The 23,841-nt window shown below is 48.0% G+C and overlaps 1 protein-coding gene across 5 annotated transcripts in view; it reads right to left on the reverse strand.

Annotated features, from left to right (window-relative positions):
* PPP6R2 (protein phosphatase 6 regulatory subunit 2) overlaps positions 1–23,841 on the reverse strand; it is a 355,372-nt gene that overhangs the window by 44,415 nt on the left and 287,116 nt on the right. For 3 of the 5 annotated variants that reach the window (XM_063926668.1, XM_063926666.1, XM_063926670.1), the window contains exons 19-20: positions 15,940–16,133; positions 15,067–15,229 (exon numbers count right to left, since the gene is read on the reverse strand). In XM_063926668.1, coding sequence (XP_063782738.1) covers positions 15,067–15,229; positions 15,940–16,133 — 357 coding nt within the window. The remainder of the gene's footprint in view (positions 1–15,066; positions 15,230–15,939; positions 16,134–23,841) is intronic. The other 2 variants (XM_063926667.1, XM_063926669.1) reach the window with 1 other exon arrangement.

Consider the following 23,841-nt stretch of genomic DNA (forward strand, 5'->3'; position numbering starts at 1 on the left):
CCGTGGCTAAACCTACAACAGGCCTCCTCCCCATTTGTAACCTGACGCGGTACGCCACAGTCCGGCCCGCCTCCTGCCCCACCCCTCCACTCCCCCTCTATTCCCCCTGCTTTTCTCTCCGACTGGAGGCGCTCAGCCTCACCTGCTTTCTGTCCCCTTTTACTCGATCTCTGAGTATTCTTTTCTTCTCATTGCCTCCGCTGACTCTCTATGACGGAAGGCCACTCCGTTGCCGAGAGTTCCCCACCGCATACATCTTAATTTTAATCTTTTAAAATTAGGGGAAAACAAAAACAAAAAAGGATCAATTATTTTGTTGTTGTAACAATTTATTGTAACTACATTTGTTCTTTAAACACCCAAATTGTCCGGGTGCTCTGTTACCAATGTAATCTTATTGTGATCCACCCAATAAATTGTGTTTAAAAAACAAAAAAAATAAGAATTTACTTACCGATAATTCTATTTCTCGTAGTCCGTAGTGGATGCTGGGAACTCCGTAAGGACCATGGGGAATAGCGGCTCCGCAGGAGACTGGGCACAAAAGTAAAGCTTTAGGACTACCTGGTGTGCACTGGCTCCTCCCCCTATGACCCTCCTCCAAGCCTCAGTTAGGATACTGTGCCCGGACGAGCGTACACAATAAGGAAGGATTTTGAATCCCGGGTAAGACTCATACCAGCCACACCAATCACACCGTACAACCTGTGATCTGAACCCAGTTAACAGCATGATAGCAGAGGAGCCTCTGAAAAGATGGCTCACAACAATAATAACCCGATTTTTGTAACAATAACTATGTACAAGTATTGCAGACAATCCGCACTTGGGATGGGCGCCCAGCATCCACTACGGACTACGAGAAATAGAATTATCGGTAAGTAAATTCTTATTTTCTCTGACGTCCTAGTGGATGCTGGGAACTCCGTAAGGACCATGAGGATTATACCAAAGCTCCCAAACGGGCGGGAGAGTGCGGATGACTCTGCAGCACCGAATGAGAGAACTCCAGGTCCTCCTCAGCCAGGGTATCAAATTTGTAGAATTTAGCAAACGTATTTGCCCCTGACCAAGTAGCTGCTCGGCAAAGTTGTAGAGCCGAGACCCCTCGGGCAGCCGCCCAAGAAGAGCCCACCTTCCATGTGGAATGGGCTTTTACAGATTTTGGCTGTGGCAGGCCTGCCACAGAATGTGCAAGCTGAATTGTACTACAAATCCAACGAGCAATAGTCTGCTTAGAAGCAGGAGCACCCAGTTTGTTGGGTGCATACAGGATAAACAGCGAGTCAGATTTTCTGACTCCAGCCGTCCTGGAAACATATATTTTCAGGGCCCTGACTACGTCCAGCAACTTGGAGTCCTCCAAGTCCCTAGTAGCCGCAGGTACCACAATAGGCTGGTTCAGGTGAAATGCTGAAACCACCTTAGGGAGAAATTGAGGACGAGTCCTCAATTCTGCCCTGTCCGTATGAAAAATCAGGTAAGGGCTTTTACAGGATAAAGCCGCCAATTCTGACACGCGCCTGGCCGAAGCCAAGGCCAACAACATGACCACTTTCCTCGTGAGATATTTTAAATCCACAGATTTAAGCGGTTCAAACCAATGTGACTTTAGGAACCCCAAAACTACATTGAGATCCCAAGGTGCCACTGGAGGCACAAAAGGAGACTGTATATGCAGTACCCCTTTTACAAACGTCTGAACTTCAGGAACTGAAGCTAGTTCTTTCTGGAAGAAAATTGACAGGGCCGAAATTTGAACCTTAATGGACCCCAATTTTAGGCCCATAGACACTCCTGTTTGCAGGAAATGCAGGAATCGACCTAGTTGAAATTCCTCCATCGGGGCCTTACTGGCCTCGCACCACGCAACATATTTTCGCCAAATGCGGTGATAATGCTTTGCGGTTACATCCTTCCTGGCTTGACCAGGGTAGGGATGACTTCATCCGGAATGCCTTTTTCCTTCAGGATCCGGCGTTCAACCGCCCTGCCGTCAAACGCAGCCGCGGTAAGTCTTAGAATAGACAGGGTCCGTGCTGGAGCAGGTCCCTTCTTAGAGGTAGAGGCCACGGGTCCTCCGTGAGCATCTCTTGAAATTCCGGGTACCAAGTCCTTCTTGGCCAATCCGGAGCCACGAGTATAACTCTTACTCCCCTCCGTCTTATAATTCTCAGTACTTTTGGTATGAGAGGAAGAGGAGGGAACACATACACTGACTGGTACACCCACGGTGTTACCAGAGCGTCCACAGCTATTGCCTGAGGGTCCCTTGACCTGGCGCAATACCTGTCCAATTTTTTGTTTAGGCGGGACGCTATCATGTCCACCTTTGGTTTTTCCCAATGGTTTACAATCATGTGGAAGACTTCTGGGTGAAGTCCCCACTCTCCCGGGTGGAGGTCGTGCCTGCTGAGGAAGTCTGCTTCCCAGTTGTCCACTCCCGGAATGAACACTGCTGACAGTGCTATCACATGATTTTCCGCCCAGCGAAAAATCCTTGCAGCTTCTGCCATTGCCCTCCTGCTTCTTGTGCCGCCCTGTTTACGTGGGCGACTGCCGTGATGTTGTCCGACTGGATCAGCACCGGCTGACCTTGAAACAGAGGTCTTGCTTGGCTTAGGGCATTGTAAATGGCCCTTAGCTCCAAATATTTATGTGAAGTGATGTCTCCAGGTTTGACCACAAGCCCTGGAAATTTCTTCCCTGTGTGACTGCTCCCCAGCCTCGCAGGCTGGCATCCGTGGTCACCAGGACCCAGTCCTGAATGCCGAATCTGCGGCCCTCTAGAAGATGAGCACTCTGCAACCACCACAGGAGAGACACCCTTGTCTTTGGTGACAGGGTTATCCGCTGATGCATCCGAAGATGCGATCCGGACCATTTGTCCAGCAGGTCCCACTGGAAAGTTCTTGTGTGGAATCTGCCGAATGGAATTGCTTCGTAGGAAGCCACCATTTTTCCCAGGACCCTTGTGCACTGATGCACTGACACTTGGCCTGGCTTTAGGAGGTTTCTGACTAGTTCGGATAACTCCCTGGCTTTCTCCTCCGGGAGAAAACACCTTTTTCTGGACTTTGTCCAGGATCATCCCTAGGAATAGAAGGCGTGTCGACGGGATCAGCTGCGATTTTGGAATATTGAGAATCCAACCGTGCTGCCACAGCACTATCTGAGATAGTGCTACCCCGACTTCCAACTGTTCCCTGGATCTTGCCCTTATCAGGAGATCGTCCAAGTAAGGGATAACTAAAACTCCCTTCTTTCGAAGGAGTATCATCATTTCGGCCATTACCTTAGTAAAGACCCGGAGTGCCGTGGACAATCCAAACGGCAGCGTCTGAAACTGATAGTGACAGTTCTGTACCACAAACCTGAGGTACCCTTGGAGAAGGGTAAATTGGGACATGTAGGTAAGCATCTTTGATGTCCAGAGAGACCATATAGTCCCCTTCTTCCAGGTTTGCAATCACTGCTCTGAGTGACTCCATCTTGAATCTGAACCTTTGTATGTAAGTGTTCAAGGATTTTAGATTTAAAATTGGTCTCACCGAGCCGTCCGGCTTCGGTACCACAAATAGTGTGGAATAGTACCCCTTTCCCTGTTGCAGGAGGGGTACCTTGATTATCACCTGCTGGGAATACAGCCTGTGAATGGCTTGCAATACTGTCTCCCTGTCTGAGGGAGACGTCGGTAAAGCAGACTTTATGAAACGGCGAGGGGGAGACGTCTCGAATTTCTTGAGACGGGCCCCCACCGTGCCTGAGACCGCTTGTAAAGCCCAGCGCCATGCTGAGGACTTTGCGGAGGCGGGAGAGGGCTTTTGTTCCTGGGAATTGGCTGTTTGCTGCAGCCTTTTTCCTCTCCCTCTGCCACGGGGCAGAAATGAGGCGCCTTTTGCCCGCTTGCCCTTATGGGGCTGAAAGGACTGCGCCTGATAATACGGCGTCTTCTTAGGTTGAGAAGCTACCTGGGGTAAAAATGTGGATTTTCCAGCCGTTGCCATGGCCACCAGGTCTGTTAGACCTACCCCAAATAACTCCTCCCTTTTATAAGGCGATACTTCCATATGCCTTTTGGAATCAGCATCACCTGACCACTGTCTTGTCCATAACCCTCTTCTGGCAGAAATGGACAGCGCACTTACTCCTGATGCCAGTCGGCAAATATCCCTCTGTGCATCACGCATATATAGAAATGCATCTTTTAAATGCTCTATAGTTAGTAATATACTGTCCCTATCTAGGGTATCAATATTGTCAGTCAGGGAATCCGACCAAGCCACCCCAGCACTGCACATCCAGGCTGAGGCGATTGCTGGTCGCAGTATCACACCCGTGTGAGTGTATATACATTTTAGGATATTTTACTGCTTTCTGTCAGCAGGTTCCTTAAGGGCGGCCGTATCCGGGGACGGTAGTGCCACCTGTTTAGACAAGCGTGTGAGCGCTTTATTCACCCTAAGGGGTGTTTCCCAACGTGCCCTATCCTCTGGCGGGAAGGGGTATGATGCTAATAACTTTTTAGGAATTAACAGTTTTTATCGGGGGAAACCCACGCATCATCACACACTTCATTTAATTCCTCAGATGCAGGAAAAACTACAGGCAGTTTTTTCTCACCCAACCTAATACCCTTTTTAGTGGTACTGGTATTATCAGAAATGTGTAAAAACATTTTCCATAGCCTCAATCATGTAACATGTGGCCCTACTGGAAGTCACATTCGTCTCTTAATCGTCGACACTGGAGTCAGTATCCGTGTCGGCGTCTGTATCTGCCATCTGTGGTAACGGGCGTTTTAGGGCCCCAGATGGCATTTGAGACACCTGGACAGGCACAGGCTGAGCCGCCGGCTGTCTCATGTCATCAATCTTTTGTAAAGAGCTGACACTGTCACATAATTCCTTCCATAAGCTCATCCACTCAGGTGTCGACTCCCTAGGGCAGTGATTTTCAACCTTTTTTTACTCGCAGCACACCGAACAATATTTCAAAATTGCCAAGGCGCACCATCAGTTCTCCCCCCCCCCCCCCCTACACACACACACACACATTGGCCCTCACAGTAAAAAAAAAATCCACACATACATTGGCCTACACAGGAAAAACAATGACATTGCTCCCCACATAAATCATGTTGCTCACACATAAATCAATCATATTTCTCCCCACATAAATCCTATTGCTCCCCACATGAATTATTCACATTGTTTCCCCCATAAATCCATAATCCTATTGCTCCCTACAGGAGAAATAACTTAACAAATATTATCCCCTACCGGTTAGCTGTCCTCCTCCCTGTCCTCAGTGGCGGGGATTGTTCATAGTGGAGTGCTGCGAATACTGAGCAGCGGGCGGTCGGGCAGGTGGGGATGTGGGTGGGCAAGCTGTGGATGCAGGCGGGGACTGGAAGATGTGTACACAGGCGGGTGGGCTGGCTGAGTGGTGAGAAGTGGCGGCCGTGACCTATGATATCACACCGCCGCGTCATCAAGGCATAGGTCACAGCTGGAGCATGACTGATCCTCTAAGAAGAGCCCGGGCCAACGGTTCACTCTGAAGGTGCAGGAAGCTGCTCTGGCTCCGCAGCACACCTTGCAACTGGTCGCGGCACACTAGTGTGCCACGGCACACTGGTTGAAAAAGCCTGCCCTAGGGGGTGACATCTCTGTTACAGGCAATTGCTCCGCCTCCACCTCATTTTCCTCCTCATACATGTCGACACAACGTACCGACACACAGCACACACACAGGGAATGCTCTGATAGAGGACAGGACCCCACTAGCCCTTTGGGGAGACAGAGGGAGAGTATGCCAGCACACACCAGAGCGCTATATATATATATACAGGGATAACCTTATATAAGTGTTTTTCCCCTTATAGCTGCTGTATTGTTATACTGCGCCTAATTAGTGCCCCCCTCTCTTTTTTAACCCCTTTCTGTAGTGTAGTAACTGCAGGGGAGAGCCAGGGAGCTTCCCTCCAACGGAGCTGTGAGAGAAAATGGCGCCAGTGTGCTGAGGAGATACGCTCCGCCCCCTTCTCGGCGGCCTTTTCTCCCGTTTTTCTGTGGAATCTGGCAGGGGTTAAAATTCATCCATATAGCCCTGGGGGCTATATGTGATGTATTTTCGCCAGCCAAGGTGTTTTTATTGCTGCTCAGGGCACCCCCCCCTAGCGCCCTGCACCCTCAGTGACCGAAGTGTGAAGTGTGCTGAGGAGCAATGGCGCACAGCTGCAGTGCTGTGCGCTACCTTGGTGAAGACAGGATGTCTTCTGCCGCCGATTTTTCCGGACCTCTTCTTGCTTCTGGCTCTGTAAGGGGGCCGGCGGCGCGGCTCTGGGACCGAGCTCCGAGGCTGGGCCTGTGTTCGGTCCCTCTGGAGCTAATGGTGTCCAGTAGCCTAAGAAGCCCAATCCACTCTGCACGCAGGTGAGTTCGCTTCTTCTCCCCTTAGTCCCTCGATGCAGTGAGCCTGTTGCCAGCAGGTCTCACTGAAAATAAAAAACCTAAAACTAAACTTTCACTAAGAAGCTCAGGAGAGCCCCTAGTGTGCACCCTTCTCGGCCGGGCACAAAAATCTAACTGAGGCTTGGAGGAGGGTCATAGGGGGAGGAGCCAGTGCACACCAGGTAGTCCTAAAGCTTTACTTTTGTGCCCAGTCTCCTGCGGAGCCGCTATTCCCCATGGTCCTTACGGAGTTCCCAGCATCCACTAGGACGTCAGAGAAAAACAAAGCCACTTGGCCAAGGTCTGTTTTGAAGCCGGCCAGCCCCGTTTGTGAGAGTCATAGAGGACGAACAGGGAATCCGACCTACGAACCTCGTCCTATCCACATAAATGTAGAGAGCTCATACAACATCCAGGGACGTTGCCTCAGAGGAACCATCCGAAAAGGTGGGGACCACCATCTCCTGGTTCAAATGAAACCTGAAAACGATCTTGGGTAGGTAGTCCGAGCGGGCGCAAAGAACCGGCCTGTCCAAATGGAAAATCAAAAAGGGCGAGCGCCAGGATAAGGCACTGAGGTCTGACACACATCGGGATGAGGGGATGGCCAACAGGAAGGTCTTCCATGTAACCCATCAGAGATCTAGGGGGCTAAATGAAGAGCCCCAAGAACCAGGGAGAGATCCCATGGAGCAACAGGGGGTACAAAGGGTGAACATGCAGCACACCCTGTAAGAAGATTCGAATGCCCAGCAAGCTAGCCAGCTGACGCTGAAAGAGAACAGACAGGGCAGAGACTTGGACCTTCAACGAGGAAAGTCGGTGACCCAGATCCAGACCCGCCTGAAGAAAAGCTAGCAAGCGGGAGAGACAGAAGCCATGTGGGTTGAACCCATGGTAGAGCACTAAGCAAAGTAAGCTTTCCAGATTCAAAGGCTTCAGGGCCCTGAATGACGTTCAAATGACTCTGCTGGAGAAACCCTTCACCTTCAGGACTGATGTTTCAACAGCCACGCTGTCAAAGCTAGATGGTTCAGATCCGGATGAAGACATGGGCCTTGAGAGAGAAGGTCTTGTCTCAGAGGCAGACGTGGTGGTGTGTCGATGGACAGGCTCAGAAGATCTGCGTACCATTCTCGACATGGCCAATCAGGAGCCACCAGAATCAGGGTCCCGCCTTCCCTTTTGAATTTGCACATGACCCCCAGAAGCATCTGTATTGGAGGGAAGGACATACACCAGAGGAAACGACCATGGAGCTGTTAATGCGTCCACCAGGAAGGCGTCAGCGAACTCTTGTCCACAAGCCGTACCTTATCACTTGGTGGATGTGCGGAGATGCCATGTAGTATATGTCTGGGAGACCCCACCATTGCACCAGAATCTGAAACACCTCCGGATGTAGAGCACACTCGCTGGAGTGAATGTCCTGGCGGCTTAGGAAGTCTGCATCCCAGTTGAGACACCAGGACTGAAGACTGCCAACGGGGCTCCGCCCAATGGAAGATTCGAGTCACCTCTGTCATCACACTGCGTCTAAGGGTGCCTTCTTAACAGTTTATGTAAGCAACTGCTGTTGCATTTTCCGATTGCAATTTGACCGGGTGGCCCCAGAGGAGGTGCTAAGCCGCAAACAGAGCTCAGAAGCTGGCTCTGAGCTCCAGCACTTTGATGGGGAGTTGGCTCTCAAGAGCCGTCCAGCGTCTATGGAATGGCTGATTGTCGAAGACTGCTCCCCACCCTCGTAGGCTGGCATCAGTGGTTATCAGGACACAATCCGGGGTCCAGAATGGGCGGCCCTGGGTCAGGTTAGACTTTAGGAGCCAACACACGAGGGAGTGTTGAACCTCTCGGGAGAGAACAATGGTCTGCACCTTGATATGCAGGCAGGAGCCGTTCCACTGTTTGAGAACCTGTAGTTGCAGAGGATTGGAGTGAAACTGAGCGTACTCCACCATATTGAATGTGGCCACCATCGACACCAGGATCTTCATAGAGGTATGGATGGAGACTCAGCGATGGTGTAAATAGTATCTGATAATCCTGGATTGCAAGAAAGTTTGCAAAAGTTTATCCAGCGGCAGGAATACGCGTTAAAGGCGAGAATCCAAGAACACTCCTAAGTTCAGTACTTCTTGCGAAAATGTTTGAGTATTTCCACCAATTTATCTTCCAGCAGTGAGATGGTTGAAGATTGACTGTAACATGCCCTGGTGGTCTTGCGGTGTAGCGCAGCGCACTGAGCCCCTGCCGCACCTGCCCCCCGCCAGCTGGGAGGTTCGCCTATGCAAGCATGGAGCCGGTAACCTTACCTTCCCAGCTTCTGCATTCGGCTGAGGAGCTTCCCCGAGGTGTGTGTGCCTTGTAGGGGTCCCCCGCGACACAGTCGCCAGTGCTTTTGCCGCTGTGCGTGTAGGTGCGGCGGTATGGGCGTCCAATGGACACCTCTACCACTGCTCAAGTAGTGCAAAATAAAGTAAGAGTTAACCCGAGGGGAAGCAGCCTCCCTAAAGTGGTGCCCGTTCCTGGCGGCACCAAAGTAAAAAAAAATGGTTGACTTGAGCCAGGGGGCGTGGTATAGGGGAAAGGGACACCAAGTATGCTGGGAACAAAACTGTAACCGTTTGGTGCCTGCACCCTCCCTCACCACCTATAACCCAGCATAATCTCTCCTGTGCCACTTATACCCCTGTCAGACTGACAAAAATTTCCCGGGTTATTGCACATGAATGCGCATCAACTCAGGAATTTGCTCAGTGTGAAAGGGTCCTGTAAGAATATCCCAGGACGAGCGTCCCGGCATTTCATCTCAGGTCTCAACCAGGGTTGAATCCGGGATTGTCCCGGGATGCGGTGCAGTGTGAACGGGTATGCCAAGTCAAGGCGACCCGGCACCCGTTCTCTGCATAGGAGGCAGTGCTTGGAGATGATTATCTCCAAGCACAGCCTCCGGTAGCGTCAGCGGTGACGTCACCAACCAGGCAATATGCCGAGTTGGCCGCAAGTCTGAAGGGGTCTCATGCTGGGTCGCACCTGGGAAGCAACCGTGTACACATTCCCGGGTGCGACCGGGCTATTGTCAGTCTGAAAGGGGTATCAGTGGATGACAAAGAAAATAAGATTTTAAACCTACCGGTAAATCTTTTTCTCCTAGTCCGTAGAGGATGCTGGGGACTCCGTAAGGACCATGGGGAATAGACGGGCTCCACAGGAGACATGGGCACTATAAAGAAACTTTAGAATGGGTGTGCACTGGCTCCTCCCTCTATGCCCCTCCTCCAGACCTCAGTTAGAGAAACTGTGCCCAGAGGAGACGGACAGTATGAGGAAAGGATTTTGTTAATCCAAGGGCAAGATTCACACCAGCCCACACCATCCACACCGTATAACCTGGAATATACGAACCAGTCAACAGTATGAAACAAAACAGCATCAGTCAAAGACTGAACAAAACTGTAACATAACCCTTATGCAAGCAATAACTATATACAAGTCTTGCAGAATGTTGTCCGCACTGGGACGGGCGCCCAGCATCCTCTACGGACTAGGAGAAAAAGATTTACCGGTAGGTTTAAAATCTTATTTTCTCTTACGTCCTAGAGGATGCTGGGGACTCTGTAAGGACCATGGGGATTATACCAAAGCTCCAGACCGGGCGGGAGAGTGCGGACGACTCTGCAGCACCGACTGAGCAAACGCAAGGTCCTCATCAGCCAGGGTATCAAACTTATAGAACTGTGCAAGTGTTTGAACCAGACCAGGTAGCTGCTCGGCAAAGCAGTAAAGCCGAGACGCCTCGGGCAGCCGCCCAAGAAGAGGCCACCTTCCTAGTGGAATGGGCCTTTAACGAATTTGTTAACGGCAATCCTGCTGTAGAATGAGCCTGCTGAATCGTGTTACAGATCCAGCGAGCAATAGTCTGCTTAGAAGCAGGAGCGCCAACCTTGTTGGCTGCATACAGGACAAACAGTGCCTCTGTTTTCCTAACTCGAGCCGTCCTGGCTACATAGATTTTTAAGGCCCTGACTACATCCAGGAACTTGGAATCCTCCAAATCACTCGTTGCCACAGGCACCACTATAGGTTGGTTCATATGAAATTAAGAAACCACCTTAGGCAAAAATTGAGGACGAGTCCTCAACTCCGCTCTATCCACATGGAAGGTCAAATAGGGACTCTTGTGAGACAAGGCCCCCAATTCGGACACCCGCCTTGCAGATGCCAAGGCCAACAACATAACCACTTTCCAAGTGAGATACTTTAATTCCACGGTTTGAAGAGGCTCAAACCAGTGAGACTTAAGGAACTGTAACACCACGTTAAGGTCCCATGGTGCCACTGGGGGCACAAAAGGAGGCTGGATATGCAGCACTCCCTTCACAAAAGTCTGGACTTCTGGTAGAGAAGCCAATTCCTTCTGAAAGAAAATGGACAGGGCCGAAATCTGTACCTTAATGGAACCCAATTTAAGGCCCAAATTCACTCCAGTCTGTAGGAAGTGGAGAAAACGGCCCAGATGGAATTCTTCCGAAGGAGCATTCTTTGTCTCACACCAAGACACATACTTCCTCCAGATACGGTGATAATGTTTCGCTGTCACCTCCTTCCTAGCCCTTATCAGAGTAGGAATGACCTCATCCGGAATGCCCTTTCCAGATAGGATCCGGCGTTCAACCGCCATGCCGTCAAACGCAGCCGCGGTAAGTCTTGGAACAGATAGGGCACCTGTTGCAACAGGTCCTCTCTGAGAGGAAGAGGCCACGGATCTTCTGTGAGCATTTCCTGCAGATCCGGATACCAGGCCCTTCGAGGCCAATCTGGAACAATGAGAATTGCCTGTACTCCTTTTCGTCTTATGATTCTCAATATTTTTGAGATGAGAGGAAGAGGAGGGAACACATAGACCGACTGAAACACAAACGGAGTCACCAGGGCGTCCACTGCTACCGCCTGAGCGTCCCTTGACCTGGCACAATACCTCGGGAGCTTTTTGTTGAGGCGTGATGCCATCATGTCTATTTGAGGCAGTCCCCACTGACTTGCAATCTCTGCAAAGACTTCTTGATGAAGTCCCCACTCTCCTGGATGGAGATTGTGTCTGCTGAGGAAATCTGCTTCCCAGTTGTCCACTCACGGAATGAAGACTGCTGTCAGAGCGCTTACATGATTTTCCGCCCAGCGAAGACTTCTGGTGGCTTCCGCCAATGCCACTCTGCTCCTTGTGTTCCGCCTTGGCGGTTTACATGAGCCACTACCGTGACGTTGTCTGACTGAATCAGAACCGGTAGGCCTCGAAGAAAATTCTCCGCTTGACGTAGGCCGTTGTATATGGCCCTCAATTCCAGTACGTTGATGTGTAGACAAGCCTCCTGGCTTGACCACAGACCCTGGAAATTTCTTCCCTGTAAGACTGCTCCTCATCCTCGGAGGCTCGCGTCCGTGGTCACCAGAACCCAGTCCTGAATGCCAAACCTGCGACCCTCTAGAAGGTGAGCACTCTGCAGCCACCACAAGAGAGATACCCTGGCCCTGGGGGACAGGCTGATCATCTGATGAATATGTAGATGTGACCCGGACCACTTGTCCAGAAGGTCCCACTGAAAGGTCCTCGCATGGAACCTGCCGAATGGAATGGCCTCGTAAAACGCCACCATCTTTCCCAGAACTCGAGTGCATTGATGGACCGACACCCTTTTTGTCTTTAACAGGTCCCTGACCACGTTCTAGAGTTCCTGGGCTTTTTCCATCGGGGGAAAAACCCTTTTTTGTTCCGTATCCAGAATCATGCCTAAGAAAGGCAAACGGGTCGTTGGAACCAACTGTGACTTTGGTAGACTGAGAATCCAGCCGTGCTGCTGCAACACCCTCAGGAAGAGTGATACGCTGTTCAGCAACTGTTCTCTCGATCTCGCTTTTATTAGGAGATCGTCCAAGTACGGGATAATTGTGACTCCCTGCTTGCGCAGGAGCACCATCATTTCCGCCCTTACCTTGGTGAAAATCCTCGGGGCCGTGGAAAGCCCAAACGGCAACATCTGAAATTGGTAATGACAATCCTGTACAGGAAATCTCAGGAACGCCTGATGAGAAAGATATATGGGGACATGAAGGTATGCATCCTTTATGTCCAGGGACACCATATAATCCCCCCCCCCCCCCTCCAGGCTGGCGTTGACCGCTCTGAGCGATTCCATCTTGAATTTGAACCTTTTCAAGTATAGGTTTAAAGATTTTAAAATCAGAATGGGTCTGACCGAACCGTCCGGGTTTCGGGACCACAAACGGGGTTGAGTAGTACCCCGTCTCCTGTTGAAGCAGGGGAACTTTGACCACCATTTGTTGAAGACACAATTTTTTAATTGCATTTAAAACTACTTCCCTCTCCGGGGAAGAAGCTGGTAGGGCCGATTTGAAAAACCGGCGAGGAGGCACCTCTTCGAATTCCAGCTTGTAACCCTGGGAAACAATGTCTATTGCCCAGGGATCCACTTGTGATTGAATCCAGACGTGGCTAAAAAGTCGAAGACGTGCCCCCACTGGGGCGGACTCCCCCAGCGGAGCCCCAGCGTCATGTGGTAGATTTTGTAGAAGCCGGGGAGGACTTCTGCTCCTGGGAACTAGCTGAAGTTGGCAGCTTTTTCCCCCTGCCCTTACCTCTGGCAAGAAAGGAAGATCCCCGTACTCTCTTGGATTTATGCGACCGAAAGGACTGCATCTGATAATGAGGCGTCATTTGTTATATGCAACACGTCTTTTATTGCAATAATCATATAATGAATACTTTTTGCCAACCTTGGCTGCAACTTCGCATCATCATAGTCGACACTGGAGTCAGAATCCGTGTCGCTATCAGTGTCTACTACTTGGGATAGTGGGCGCTTTTGAGACCCAGATGGTCCCTGCGACATAGTGAAAGTCAGGGCTTGACTCCCTGTACATTCCCTGGACTCCGCTTTGTCCAGCCTTTTGTGTAATAAATTCACATTTGCATTTAAAACATTCCACATATCCAACCAGTCAGGTGTCGGCGTTGCCGACGGAGACACCACACTCATTTGCTCCACCTCCTCCCTAGAAGAGCCTTCCGCTTCAGACATGCCGACACACGCGTACCGACACCCCACACACTCAGGGAAATCTCTAATCTGGAGACAGTTCCCAAACAAGGCCCTTTGGAGAGACAGAGAGAGAGTATGCCAGCACACACCCAGCGCCAATGACCCTGGAAAAAAAATCCCAGATATATATAGCGCTTTTTATGATATATATACTGCGCCAAATTATGTGCCCCCCCCTTCTTTAAAACCCTCTGTCACCGTGTTCAGCTGGGGAGAGTCCGGGAAGCCAGCTTCTCAGCGGTGTGCTGTGGAGAAAATGGCGCTGGTTAGTGCTGAGGGATCAAGCTCCGCCCCCTCAGCGGCGGGCTTCGGTCCCGCTCGATTTCTTTAAAAACTGACGGGGGTTTTCTATATACAGCCCTCAGAGCCAGAGATAATGTCTGGCCAGTCCTAGAGGTTTAAAATTGCTGCCCAGGGCGCCCCCCCTGCGCCCTGCACCCATCAGTGCCTGCCTTGTGTGTTGTGTGTGGGAGCAATGGCGCGCAGCGTTACCTCAGAGAAGATCTGAAGTCTTCTGCCGCCTCTGAAGTTTTCTATCTTCTTATACTCACCCGGCTTCTATCTTCCGGCTCTGTGAGGAGGACGGCGGCGCGGCTCCGGGACGAACGGCGAGGGGAGACCTGCGTTCCGACCCTCTGGAGCTAATGGTGTCCAGTAGCTTAAGAAGCAGAGCCTAGCATTTAAGTAGGTCTGCTTCTCTCTCCTCAGTACCACGATGCAGGGAGCCTGTTGCCAGCAGGGCTCCCTGAAAATAAAAAACCTAACAAAATTCTTACTTTCAGAGAAACTCAGGAGAGCTCCCTGTAGTGCACCCAGTCTCCTCTGGGCACAGTATCAAACGGAGGTCTGGAGGAGGGGCATAGAGGGAGGAGCCAGTGCACACCCATTCTAAAGTTTCTTTATAGTGCCCATGTCTCCTATGGAGCCCGTCTATTCCCCATGGTCCTTACGGAGTCCCCAACATCCTCTAGGACGTAAGAGAAAAAATACAAATTAAGGAGGGAAGGGAGGAAAGGAAAGAAAAGAAGAGGGAAGGAAGTCTAAGGGGGAATTCAAATGTTTGAAAAGTCGGTTGTGTGTCTGTTGTTTCCTGTCTATTAGACACCCAACTGACTTTTCAAACAATTGAATTCCACCCTAAGTGTTTGATATCATTACACTGGAAAAAAATTTTGGATTGCCCTAATTATATAAGTAATGATGAGAACCATAAAACCATTTGTTTTGTCATTCTTGTCGACATTTTATGATTGAATATATTTATTCCAGTATGCTATAAAAAAGCCTCATCTTCCAACAAATAAAATCTATGTAAAATTCACTTGTGCACAAACAGTAGCTACAACAGGGTTGTTCTTTGTTTAACAGACATACAAGATTATAAAAAAATCAGTTTTAAATCATTTTTGGTTATTAAATGTTTATTAGACTATAATCCATGGGAAACTGGTGCAATGTAGCAGCACCATGTAACAAAGTACTGGACTACTTACCAACAGAAAGGCTGAAAGTCAGTAAATTTGGCCCATCCCTTTTCTTCAGGCGTGGATGTCTCAGGAACAGGTACATCCCATACACTGGACCCAACATCTAAAGCCACAGAAGGAGTGGGAGGCTTGGAGTTCACTGGCTCAAACACCGCTGTCCAGCCAGTCTCTAATGCCACAAAAGAAAGTTATAAAGAGTTACAGTATATAGAAAAGAGTTATTTTTAAAATGTGCGATTTAAATTTTATGATTCTTGTTTATTACAAAATGTGAAAATCCATTGATGCATGCCTTTATACACAAAGGGGGTGATTCAGAGTTGTTCGCTCGCTAGCTGCTTTTAGCAGCATTGCACACGCTAAGCCGCCACCCTCTGGGAGTGTATCTTAGCTTAGCAGAATTGCAAACGAAAGATTAGCAGAATTGCGAATAGAAATTTCTTAGCAGTTTCTGAGTAGCTCCAGACTTACTCAGCCATTGCGACCAGCTCAGTCCTTTTCGTTCCTGGTTTGACGTCACAAACACACCCAGCATTTGCCCAACCACTCCCCCGTTTCTCCAGCCACTCCTGCGTTTTGCAACTCGAACGCCTGCATTTTTCCGCACACTCCCATAAAACGGCCAGTTTCCGCCCAGAAACACCCACTTCCTGTCAATCACACTACGATCAGCACAGCGATGAAAAAGCTTTGTTAAGCCGTGAGTAAAATACCAAATTTTTGTGTAAAATAACTAAGCGCATGCGCTCTGCGAACCTTGCGCATGCGCAGTAAGCGACTAATCGCAGTATAGCTAAAATCGGAAACGAGCGAACAACTCGGAATGACCCCCAAATAACAAGAATCTCTCAATATTTCTATTTTAGTTTCAACTGATACCTCCTGCAGTTGTATCCTCTCTCTGTGTCGGAGAGCCACTGCTGATGGGACTGAGCCGGAGAGTTGGAGGCATCTCTACATTACGACTCTCCTCCTCCTCTTCCTCATCAGATGCAGGGCTACCTTCAGGCTCCCCATTCTCCAAGTCACTGCGAGAGGAATCCTCTGACGACTGTGATACTCCAAACCTGCAACTTAGCAAATGAAAACAACGCATATAAATGGGGACAAAGTTTCTGTTTAGTATTTCATTAAAAAATATTCCTTATTTTGGATTCTCTATGCCCAGACAGGAGTTTGTCTCATTGTTTTCTGTTTTGTATGTAGAAAAGGAAAATTAGCAAGCTGTTATCTATGGACCATGCGTGTGCTGTCCAGACTAGAAGGGATTTGCAGAAAATAAGATTGGCAGAAGGAAACCTATTCTATGGGTGTAACCTGCTCTATTTAGTTTATGGTCTTTTATTTAATTGCCCCTTTCATTTACAGTATATCGTGTGCTTATCCTCTATCTACAGTTTTGTTGTTCTGCTATCCTCGTGCTCATTATAGCTAAATATTTGCGTGTAACACTTACTTTCCGAGAGAATCCTGTTCTAACTGGTGTATGGCCCTTTATATAGTTTTACATTAGTATTATGTCTGTTTCCGGCTCCTTGTATCTAAGAACGTGTGCACTTTTTACCATTTTGTCGGAGAAGCTTGCCATAATTAGTCTGTGGTCGCTTGTTTTAGTTCCACAGCCATTTATATTTATATTCTGTCTTTAAGCTCAGCTAACTCAGTATTTGCATACTACTTTACTACTCTGCGGGTATAACCTGCTCCACTTAGTTTATGGACATTTATTTTAGCTGCCCCTGTCAATTATACGGTATACTTAACCTGTGTTATGGGGTTGGTGGGTGGAGGGATGTTAGGCATTTAGGTGTAGTGTAGTTAGGGATGGGGTTCTTATGGGGATCCAGGTATGCCTAGGTTGGAGTTAGGTTATACAGGGAGGGGGGTTCTTTGGAGGTTTGCTTTGGGTGTCTTTATTTTATTTTGTGTATTTGTTTTGTTTGTAGGTTAGGGTATATGGGGTGTGGGGGAATGTGATGCTTTTTGTTTTGATATTCTGATGGATGCGAGTTATTTATATTTTCATTTATGGTATGTCACCTATGCCCCACTATAAATCTGGTTCTCTCATGTGTACACCCGAATGGCGCCTTCGGGTGGTGATTAAGTTATCAGAGTTTGATTTGGGGTATTCTGTATGTCATTGTTTTTACTATATCCTGCTATTGTTCCATTTCCCATGTCCGATGGCTTGGTGGCTAATCTTTATTTTGTCATTTATACACTGTTTATGCCCTCCTGTATTATTCCTCATGTTTGCCTTACAATTCATATGCCTCTTTAATGTCTGGGTGTAACTTTTTAAATTTCCAATAAAAATTACACAATTAAAAAAAAAAAAAAGTGACTAGACCTTTCACTTTACGAAATAGACACGAGAAGATACACTGGGAAGTGGTGGAAAATATATAGGAGTTTGGGTTGAACTACCATTTTGACCAGAGTCACTCTACCAGTGAGAGTGAGAGGCAGCTTACATCAAGAAGGGTTTTGGCCTTCAAATATTCCAGTTGCGGCTGGACATTCAGAGCACTATAATTGCTTGCAGGGAATCATTAATTGTTTCCTTAGTATCTAACTCTATGGAGGCAGGCTTTATACTATTATCTCAATGAAACACAAGAAAAGGCAATTTATTAAAGCACTAAGGCAGTGGTTTCCAAACTGCGTGTCTTAAGCACCCTGGGGTGCCTCAGACCACTTACAGGGGTGTCATGGGTTGGTAATCCAATATCAAATAAAATGATGTAAGGTCAATGTGATAGGTAAAACCAGTACTGGTGGCAGCTAATCATAAAATGATAATGGACTGAAGAGCAACCTTGTCAACAACCACATAACTGAATTTAAAGACGACACATAAACACAATTTAGTTTAATATTTAATATTTTTTTTGCTGCATTTCTCAAACTTTTGGCCTAGGGGTGCCGTGAAAAAAATGCAGAAACTCTGGGGTGCCATGATTCAATAAAGTATAGGAACCACTATTCTAAGGGACTCATTTATAGCAGTCTGCAATTTTGTGAGTGGAACATAAAACCGATAAAGCAGAATTATGACCTAACACGTGTATGTTTAATTGCCAGAAACTCTAAGTGCTGTGTAACTTGTATTCGGCCACAGATATGCAAGTCATTATCAACTTGATGATAATGACTGGAGTTTGACATTAAAAAGTATAAATACACTTGATTAAAACTTAGCACACATCCCAACATTTTTTTGTACCCACACCAGTTTTTTTAGTCTGGATTAGTTATGGGGTCTTCCATAAAAGTCGCTACTAGTACCGGGCTAGAGCAGCCTAGTATGGTAATACTATATAACAGGGAGGCTTGCCGCGAAGGATCACTCTATCAAAGTAATGCTGGCCATACACTAGGTCAATATACTTTACGAATACACGATATCGACCTATCATTCGACCCATTACATGCACATTGTGCACGTTAAAAGGTGAGAATACAATGCGATGCATGGCCCCACATCGCATTAGCTGATCATATGTGCTACACATATGATCAACCAATCCCAGGCCCCCGGCAATTAAGGAGGTACGATAGCTTGTACGGTGCAAAACCACCATACAATCTTTTGCATGCCCGGCGGCTGGCAGGGGGGATCATTAGTACGACTCACATCTAATATGAGTCGTACTAATGTATGACCAGCACAGGAGTAAACCCCTGCCTATTCAGAGCAAGAATAAAGTCAGCAAATAAAAATAAAAAAAAGTCTACAAAAAAAAGCAAGTGGCCAGCCAATCAGAGCAGTTGGCATCTGATTGCATGGAGGGTGAGAAATCAACTCTGTGGCACTAGCTGCCAAGGAATGCTGGCACTTTCATTCTGCAGGTACCAACATTTTGGGAAGAGCTAGGCTGGTTTCTCTTGGGGATCAGATGCGGTCCTTGGGACAACCGCACATATTTTATTGAGGCATTGTGATAGTGGCTTTTCCCTGTTATACTATGAACAGGCCAGCTGGAAATAGCCTGTACTGGTTAGCTCTTAAGGTGGGAAACCCAAACTATTTGCCCCAGCATTAATAATAACCATATAAGCACATTCAGAGGGCAGGAAAGGATATGATTTATGAATTCATCAAAAAAAAATTAAATCTGCATTTTTAAGGCCCATATAGACGGGTCGATGCGGGGAGAGATGTGTGCTGAGCGAACTGCTCAGCACACATCTCTCTTGCCGCTCAGTACAGCGCAATCTGTGCTGAGCGTGCGGGGGGAGACAGGGGGCCGCTCACTTCACCCAGCAGGTGAAGTGAGCGACCCGCTAGATTTATCCTGCACGGCAGGCCAATCTAGCAGCAGCAATAGTGATGCGCGGGGCTGTGCATCGCTATCGCTGTAAGGGCTACACACGGAGCGATCATGCTTATATTCTAAGCAATCTAGTCAGAATGCTTAGAATATCGCTCCGTGAGTACCCCCCTATAAGGTCGACATGACAATGGTCGACACTTTTTTCTTTCTTTCTTACTTTACTATCCACATGGACTACGTTTGGGAATAATAACCTTGCCAGAAGCTTGTTCCCCATGCGAGGGACACACTAATGGGGCTTTTTGTGGCAGAAAAGTTACAAAACAACCCCCAAAAAATGTTTTTAAAAAATTGTGCCAACCTTTTTTGTTCTATCTATTTCCATGTCAACCATTAGTGGTACACCTATTGACTGTAGACCTAATGATCCACACCACTTAAAGCATACAACACTCTGATAACATTAAGTTTTGACAAGAAACAATGGTGGGAGATGTATGAAGCAGTGAAAAGAGCAGAGTAGTGAGCCAGTGGAGAAGTTGCCCATGGCAACCAATCAGCTGCTACCAATAAATGTACCTATAACTTTATAGAATGCATTTATTATTTATTACTAGTTATTTATATAGCGCAAAAATATTCTGCAGGGCTTTACAGAGAATATTTGGCCATTCACATCAGTCCCTGCCCAGTGGAGGTTACAATCTATAATCCCTACCACATGTACACGCACACACATTCAAGTTACTGTAGGGTTGTTGTTTTTTGTTGGGAGCCAATTAACCTACCAGCAATTTTTTTGGATTGTGGGAGGAAACCAGAATACCCAGAGGAAACCCACACAAGCACGGAGAGAATATACAAACTCCATACAATTAGGGCCATGGTGGGAATCGAACCCATGACATCATCGCTGTGAGGCAGTAATGCTAACCATGTAATTGATCGCAATGGCCAATTTCTCCACTCTTTTCACTGCTTCATACATCTCCCCCCATGTGCACAAAGAATGCTGCTGAAATCAGCTCACATAGACTAAAGACTTGATTCAGATGTGGACGCAGTGTTGATGTCAAAAGGCCAATATTTTAAGACTGCGTTGTGTGTCCTCATTGCACCGCACATGTGTCCATATTGTATGCACACATAGATGCAGCACAGAATCGCATGCGTGATCTGAGAATTTTAATGGGCATTCCTGGGAGGTAATGGGGGTGAAGAAGCAGACCGATCATGCCGCTGAAAGTGGCTGTGTTCAAAGACGCACAGACACTCACATAGGAAGCCAGCCCCGCTTGTGAACATCATACAGGTCAAAGAGAATCCAAACTGCAGACTTCCCTGGTCCTGTCCATGAAAGTTTGGAGCCCTCACATCAAGATTGGCTCCCTCCGGCGAACTGTTCAAAGAATAGAAGACAGAGCCACATTCTCTTCAGTGTCAAACACAGGATTTCTGGAGGGGGGTTTCCAAATGTTTGATTTTAGAGCAATTTCGCCAGCCCATGAAGGATGAATAACTAGCATGTAACAAGCTATAGTCTGCTTAAAGCAAAGTGCAGTGATTAAAACCCAAAACGTTGAAATGGAGAAATGTTTTCCCGGTTAATAATCGTTTGGCGAGTGTTACCCAGCTGGTGGAATTGGGTGTGTATTGTTGGCAGGCACCACGGCAAGTTATACAGTAGGTGGTAGAAGTGTGGAACTAATAAATATTTTTATATATGTATGTATATGTGTATGTGTATATATATATATATATATATATATATATATATATATATATATATATATAATAGGATTTTAGTACCTACCGGTAAATCCTTTTCTCCTAGTCCGTAGAGGATGCTGGGGACTCCAAAGGGACCATGGGGTATGGACGGGATCCTCAGGAGCTTGGGCACACTGAGAAGACTTTAACTGGGTGTGAACTGGCTCCTCCCTCTATGCCCCTCCTCCAGACCTCAGTTCTAGGAACTGTGCCCAGGAGAGACGGACATTTCGAGGAAAGGATTTTTGTTTAAAGTAAGGGCTACAACATACCAGCCCACACCACAAACATACCGTACAACCGAAGTAACAGTAAACCAGATAACAGTATGAATTAACAACAGCAACAAGCTGAAACCAATAACTACACAACCCGTGTATAAACTAATTTAACCAGCAAGAATACACTGCAAGTAACAGTCCGCACTGGGATGGGCGTCCAGCATCCTCTACGGATTAGGAGAAAAGGATTTACCGGTAGGTACTAAAATCCTATTTTCTCTTACGTCCTAGAGGATGCTGGAGACTCCAAAAAGACCATGGGGTCTATACCAAAGCTCCAACACGGGCGGGAGAGTGCGGACGACTCTGCAGCACCGATTGAGCAAACATGAGGTCCTCCTCAGCTAGGGTATCAAACTTGTAAAACTTAGCAAAAGTGTTTGAAACCGACCAGGTAGCTGCTCGGCAAAGCGGAAGTGCCGAGACCCCTCGGGCAGCCGCCCAAGATGAGCCCACTTTCCTGGTAGTGGGCCTTTACTGACTTCGGCACCGGTAGGCCAGCCGAAGAATGAGCTTGCTGAATCGTACTACAAATCCAGCGTGCAATAGTCTGTTTCGAAGCAGGATGACCAATCTTGTTGGAAGCATACAGGACAAACAGCGCCTCTGTCGTCCTGGCAACAGCCGTTCTGGCAGCGTAGATTTTAAAAGCTCTCACAACATCCAGAGACTTTGGAACTGCCACAACATCCGTAGCCACGGGTACTACAATAGGTTGGTTAATGTGAAACGAAGAAACCACCTTCGGCAGAAACTGTTGACGAGTCCTTAATTCCGCTCTATCCGAATGGAAAATCAAGTACGGACTCTTATGAGATAAGGCCGCCAACTCTGACACTCGCCTGGCAGACGCCAGAGCCAACAGCATGACTACCTTCCAAGTGAGAAACTTTAACTCAACCTTACGCAAAGGTTCAAACCAGGAAGACATAAGAAACTGCAAGACCACCTCAAGAGCCCATGGTGCCACAGGGGGAACAAACGGAGGATGGATATGCATCACTCCTTTCACAAAAGTCTGAACCTCTGGGAGGACAGCCAATTCTTTTTGAAAGAAAATAGATAAAGCCGAAATCTGCACTTTGATGGAACCTAATTTCAGGCCTGCATCGACGCCTGCCTGCAAAAAATTGAATTCTTCCGCAGGAGCCGTTTTAGTCTCACACCACGAAACATACTTTCTCCAAATACGGTGATAATGTTTCACCATAAACTCCTTCCTAGCCTTAAGGAGAGTGGGAATGACCTCCCCGGGAATACCTTTTCGAGATAAGATTTGGAGCTCCACTTAAATGCCATCAAACGCAGCCGCGGTAAGTCTGGAAACACGCATGGTCCCTGCAATAACAGGTCTTCTCTTAGAGGAAGCGGCCAAGGATCTTCCACAAGTAATTCCTGAAGATCCGGATACCAGGCCCTTCTTGGCCAATCAGGAACGACGAGAATCGCCTGAACCCTTGCTCGTCGAATGATTCCCAGTACCTTTGGAATGAGAGGAAGTGGAGGGAACACATACACCGACTGGAACACCCACGGAGTCACCAGGGCGTCTACTGCACTGGCTTGGGGGTCCCTTGACCTGGAACAATACCTCGGAAGCTTCTTGTTGAGGCGAGACGCCATCATGTCGATCAGCGGAATTCCCCAACGCTTCGTCACTTCTGCAAATACCTCTTGGTGAAGAGCCCACTCTCCCGGATGGAGATAGTGTCTGCTGAGGAAATCTGCTTCCCAGTTGTCCACTCCCGGAAGGAAGAATGCTGACAGGGCGCTCACGTGTTGTTCCGCTTAGCGAACGATTCTTGTGGCCTCCGCCATAGCCGCCCTGACGGCTTATATGCGCCACCGCTGTGATGTTGTCCGACTGTACGAGGACAGGTCGACCCTGAAGTAGGCTTCTTGCTTGCAACAGGCCGTTGTAAATGGCTCTTAACTCAAGAACATTTATGTGGAGACAAGCTTCCTGGAGCGACCATTTCCCCTGGAAATTTCTTCCTTGTGTGACTGCGCCCCAGCCTCGGAGACTTGCATCTGTTGTCAGTAGTACCCAGTCCTTGATACTGAACCGGCGCCCTCCTAGGAGGTGAGAACTTTGTAGCCACCACAGGAGAGAAATCCTGGCCTTGGGAGATAGACTTATCTTCCGGTGCATGTGCAGGTGAGACCCGGACCATTTGCTCAGCAGGTCCCACTGAAACACCCGGGCATGAAACCTGCCAAATGGAATGGCTTCGTACGCCGCAACCTTTTTCCCCAGAACCCGAGTACAGTGATGAATCGACACACTTGTTGGCCTCAGAAGTTCCCTGACCATTCTTCCGGAAGAAACACTCTCTATAACTCCGTGTCCAGAATCATGCCCAGAAAAGGCAGCCGAGTGGTCGGAATCAACTTAGATTTTGGCAAATTTAGCACCCAACCGTGCTGTCGCAGAACCGACAGTGACAAAT

Source organism: Pseudophryne corroboree, chromosome 6 (assembly GCF_028390025.1).
Source record: "Pseudophryne corroboree isolate aPseCor3 chromosome 6, aPseCor3.hap2, whole genome shotgun sequence".
Classification (NCBI taxonomy): domain Eukaryota; kingdom Metazoa; phylum Chordata; class Amphibia; order Anura; family Myobatrachidae; genus Pseudophryne; species Pseudophryne corroboree.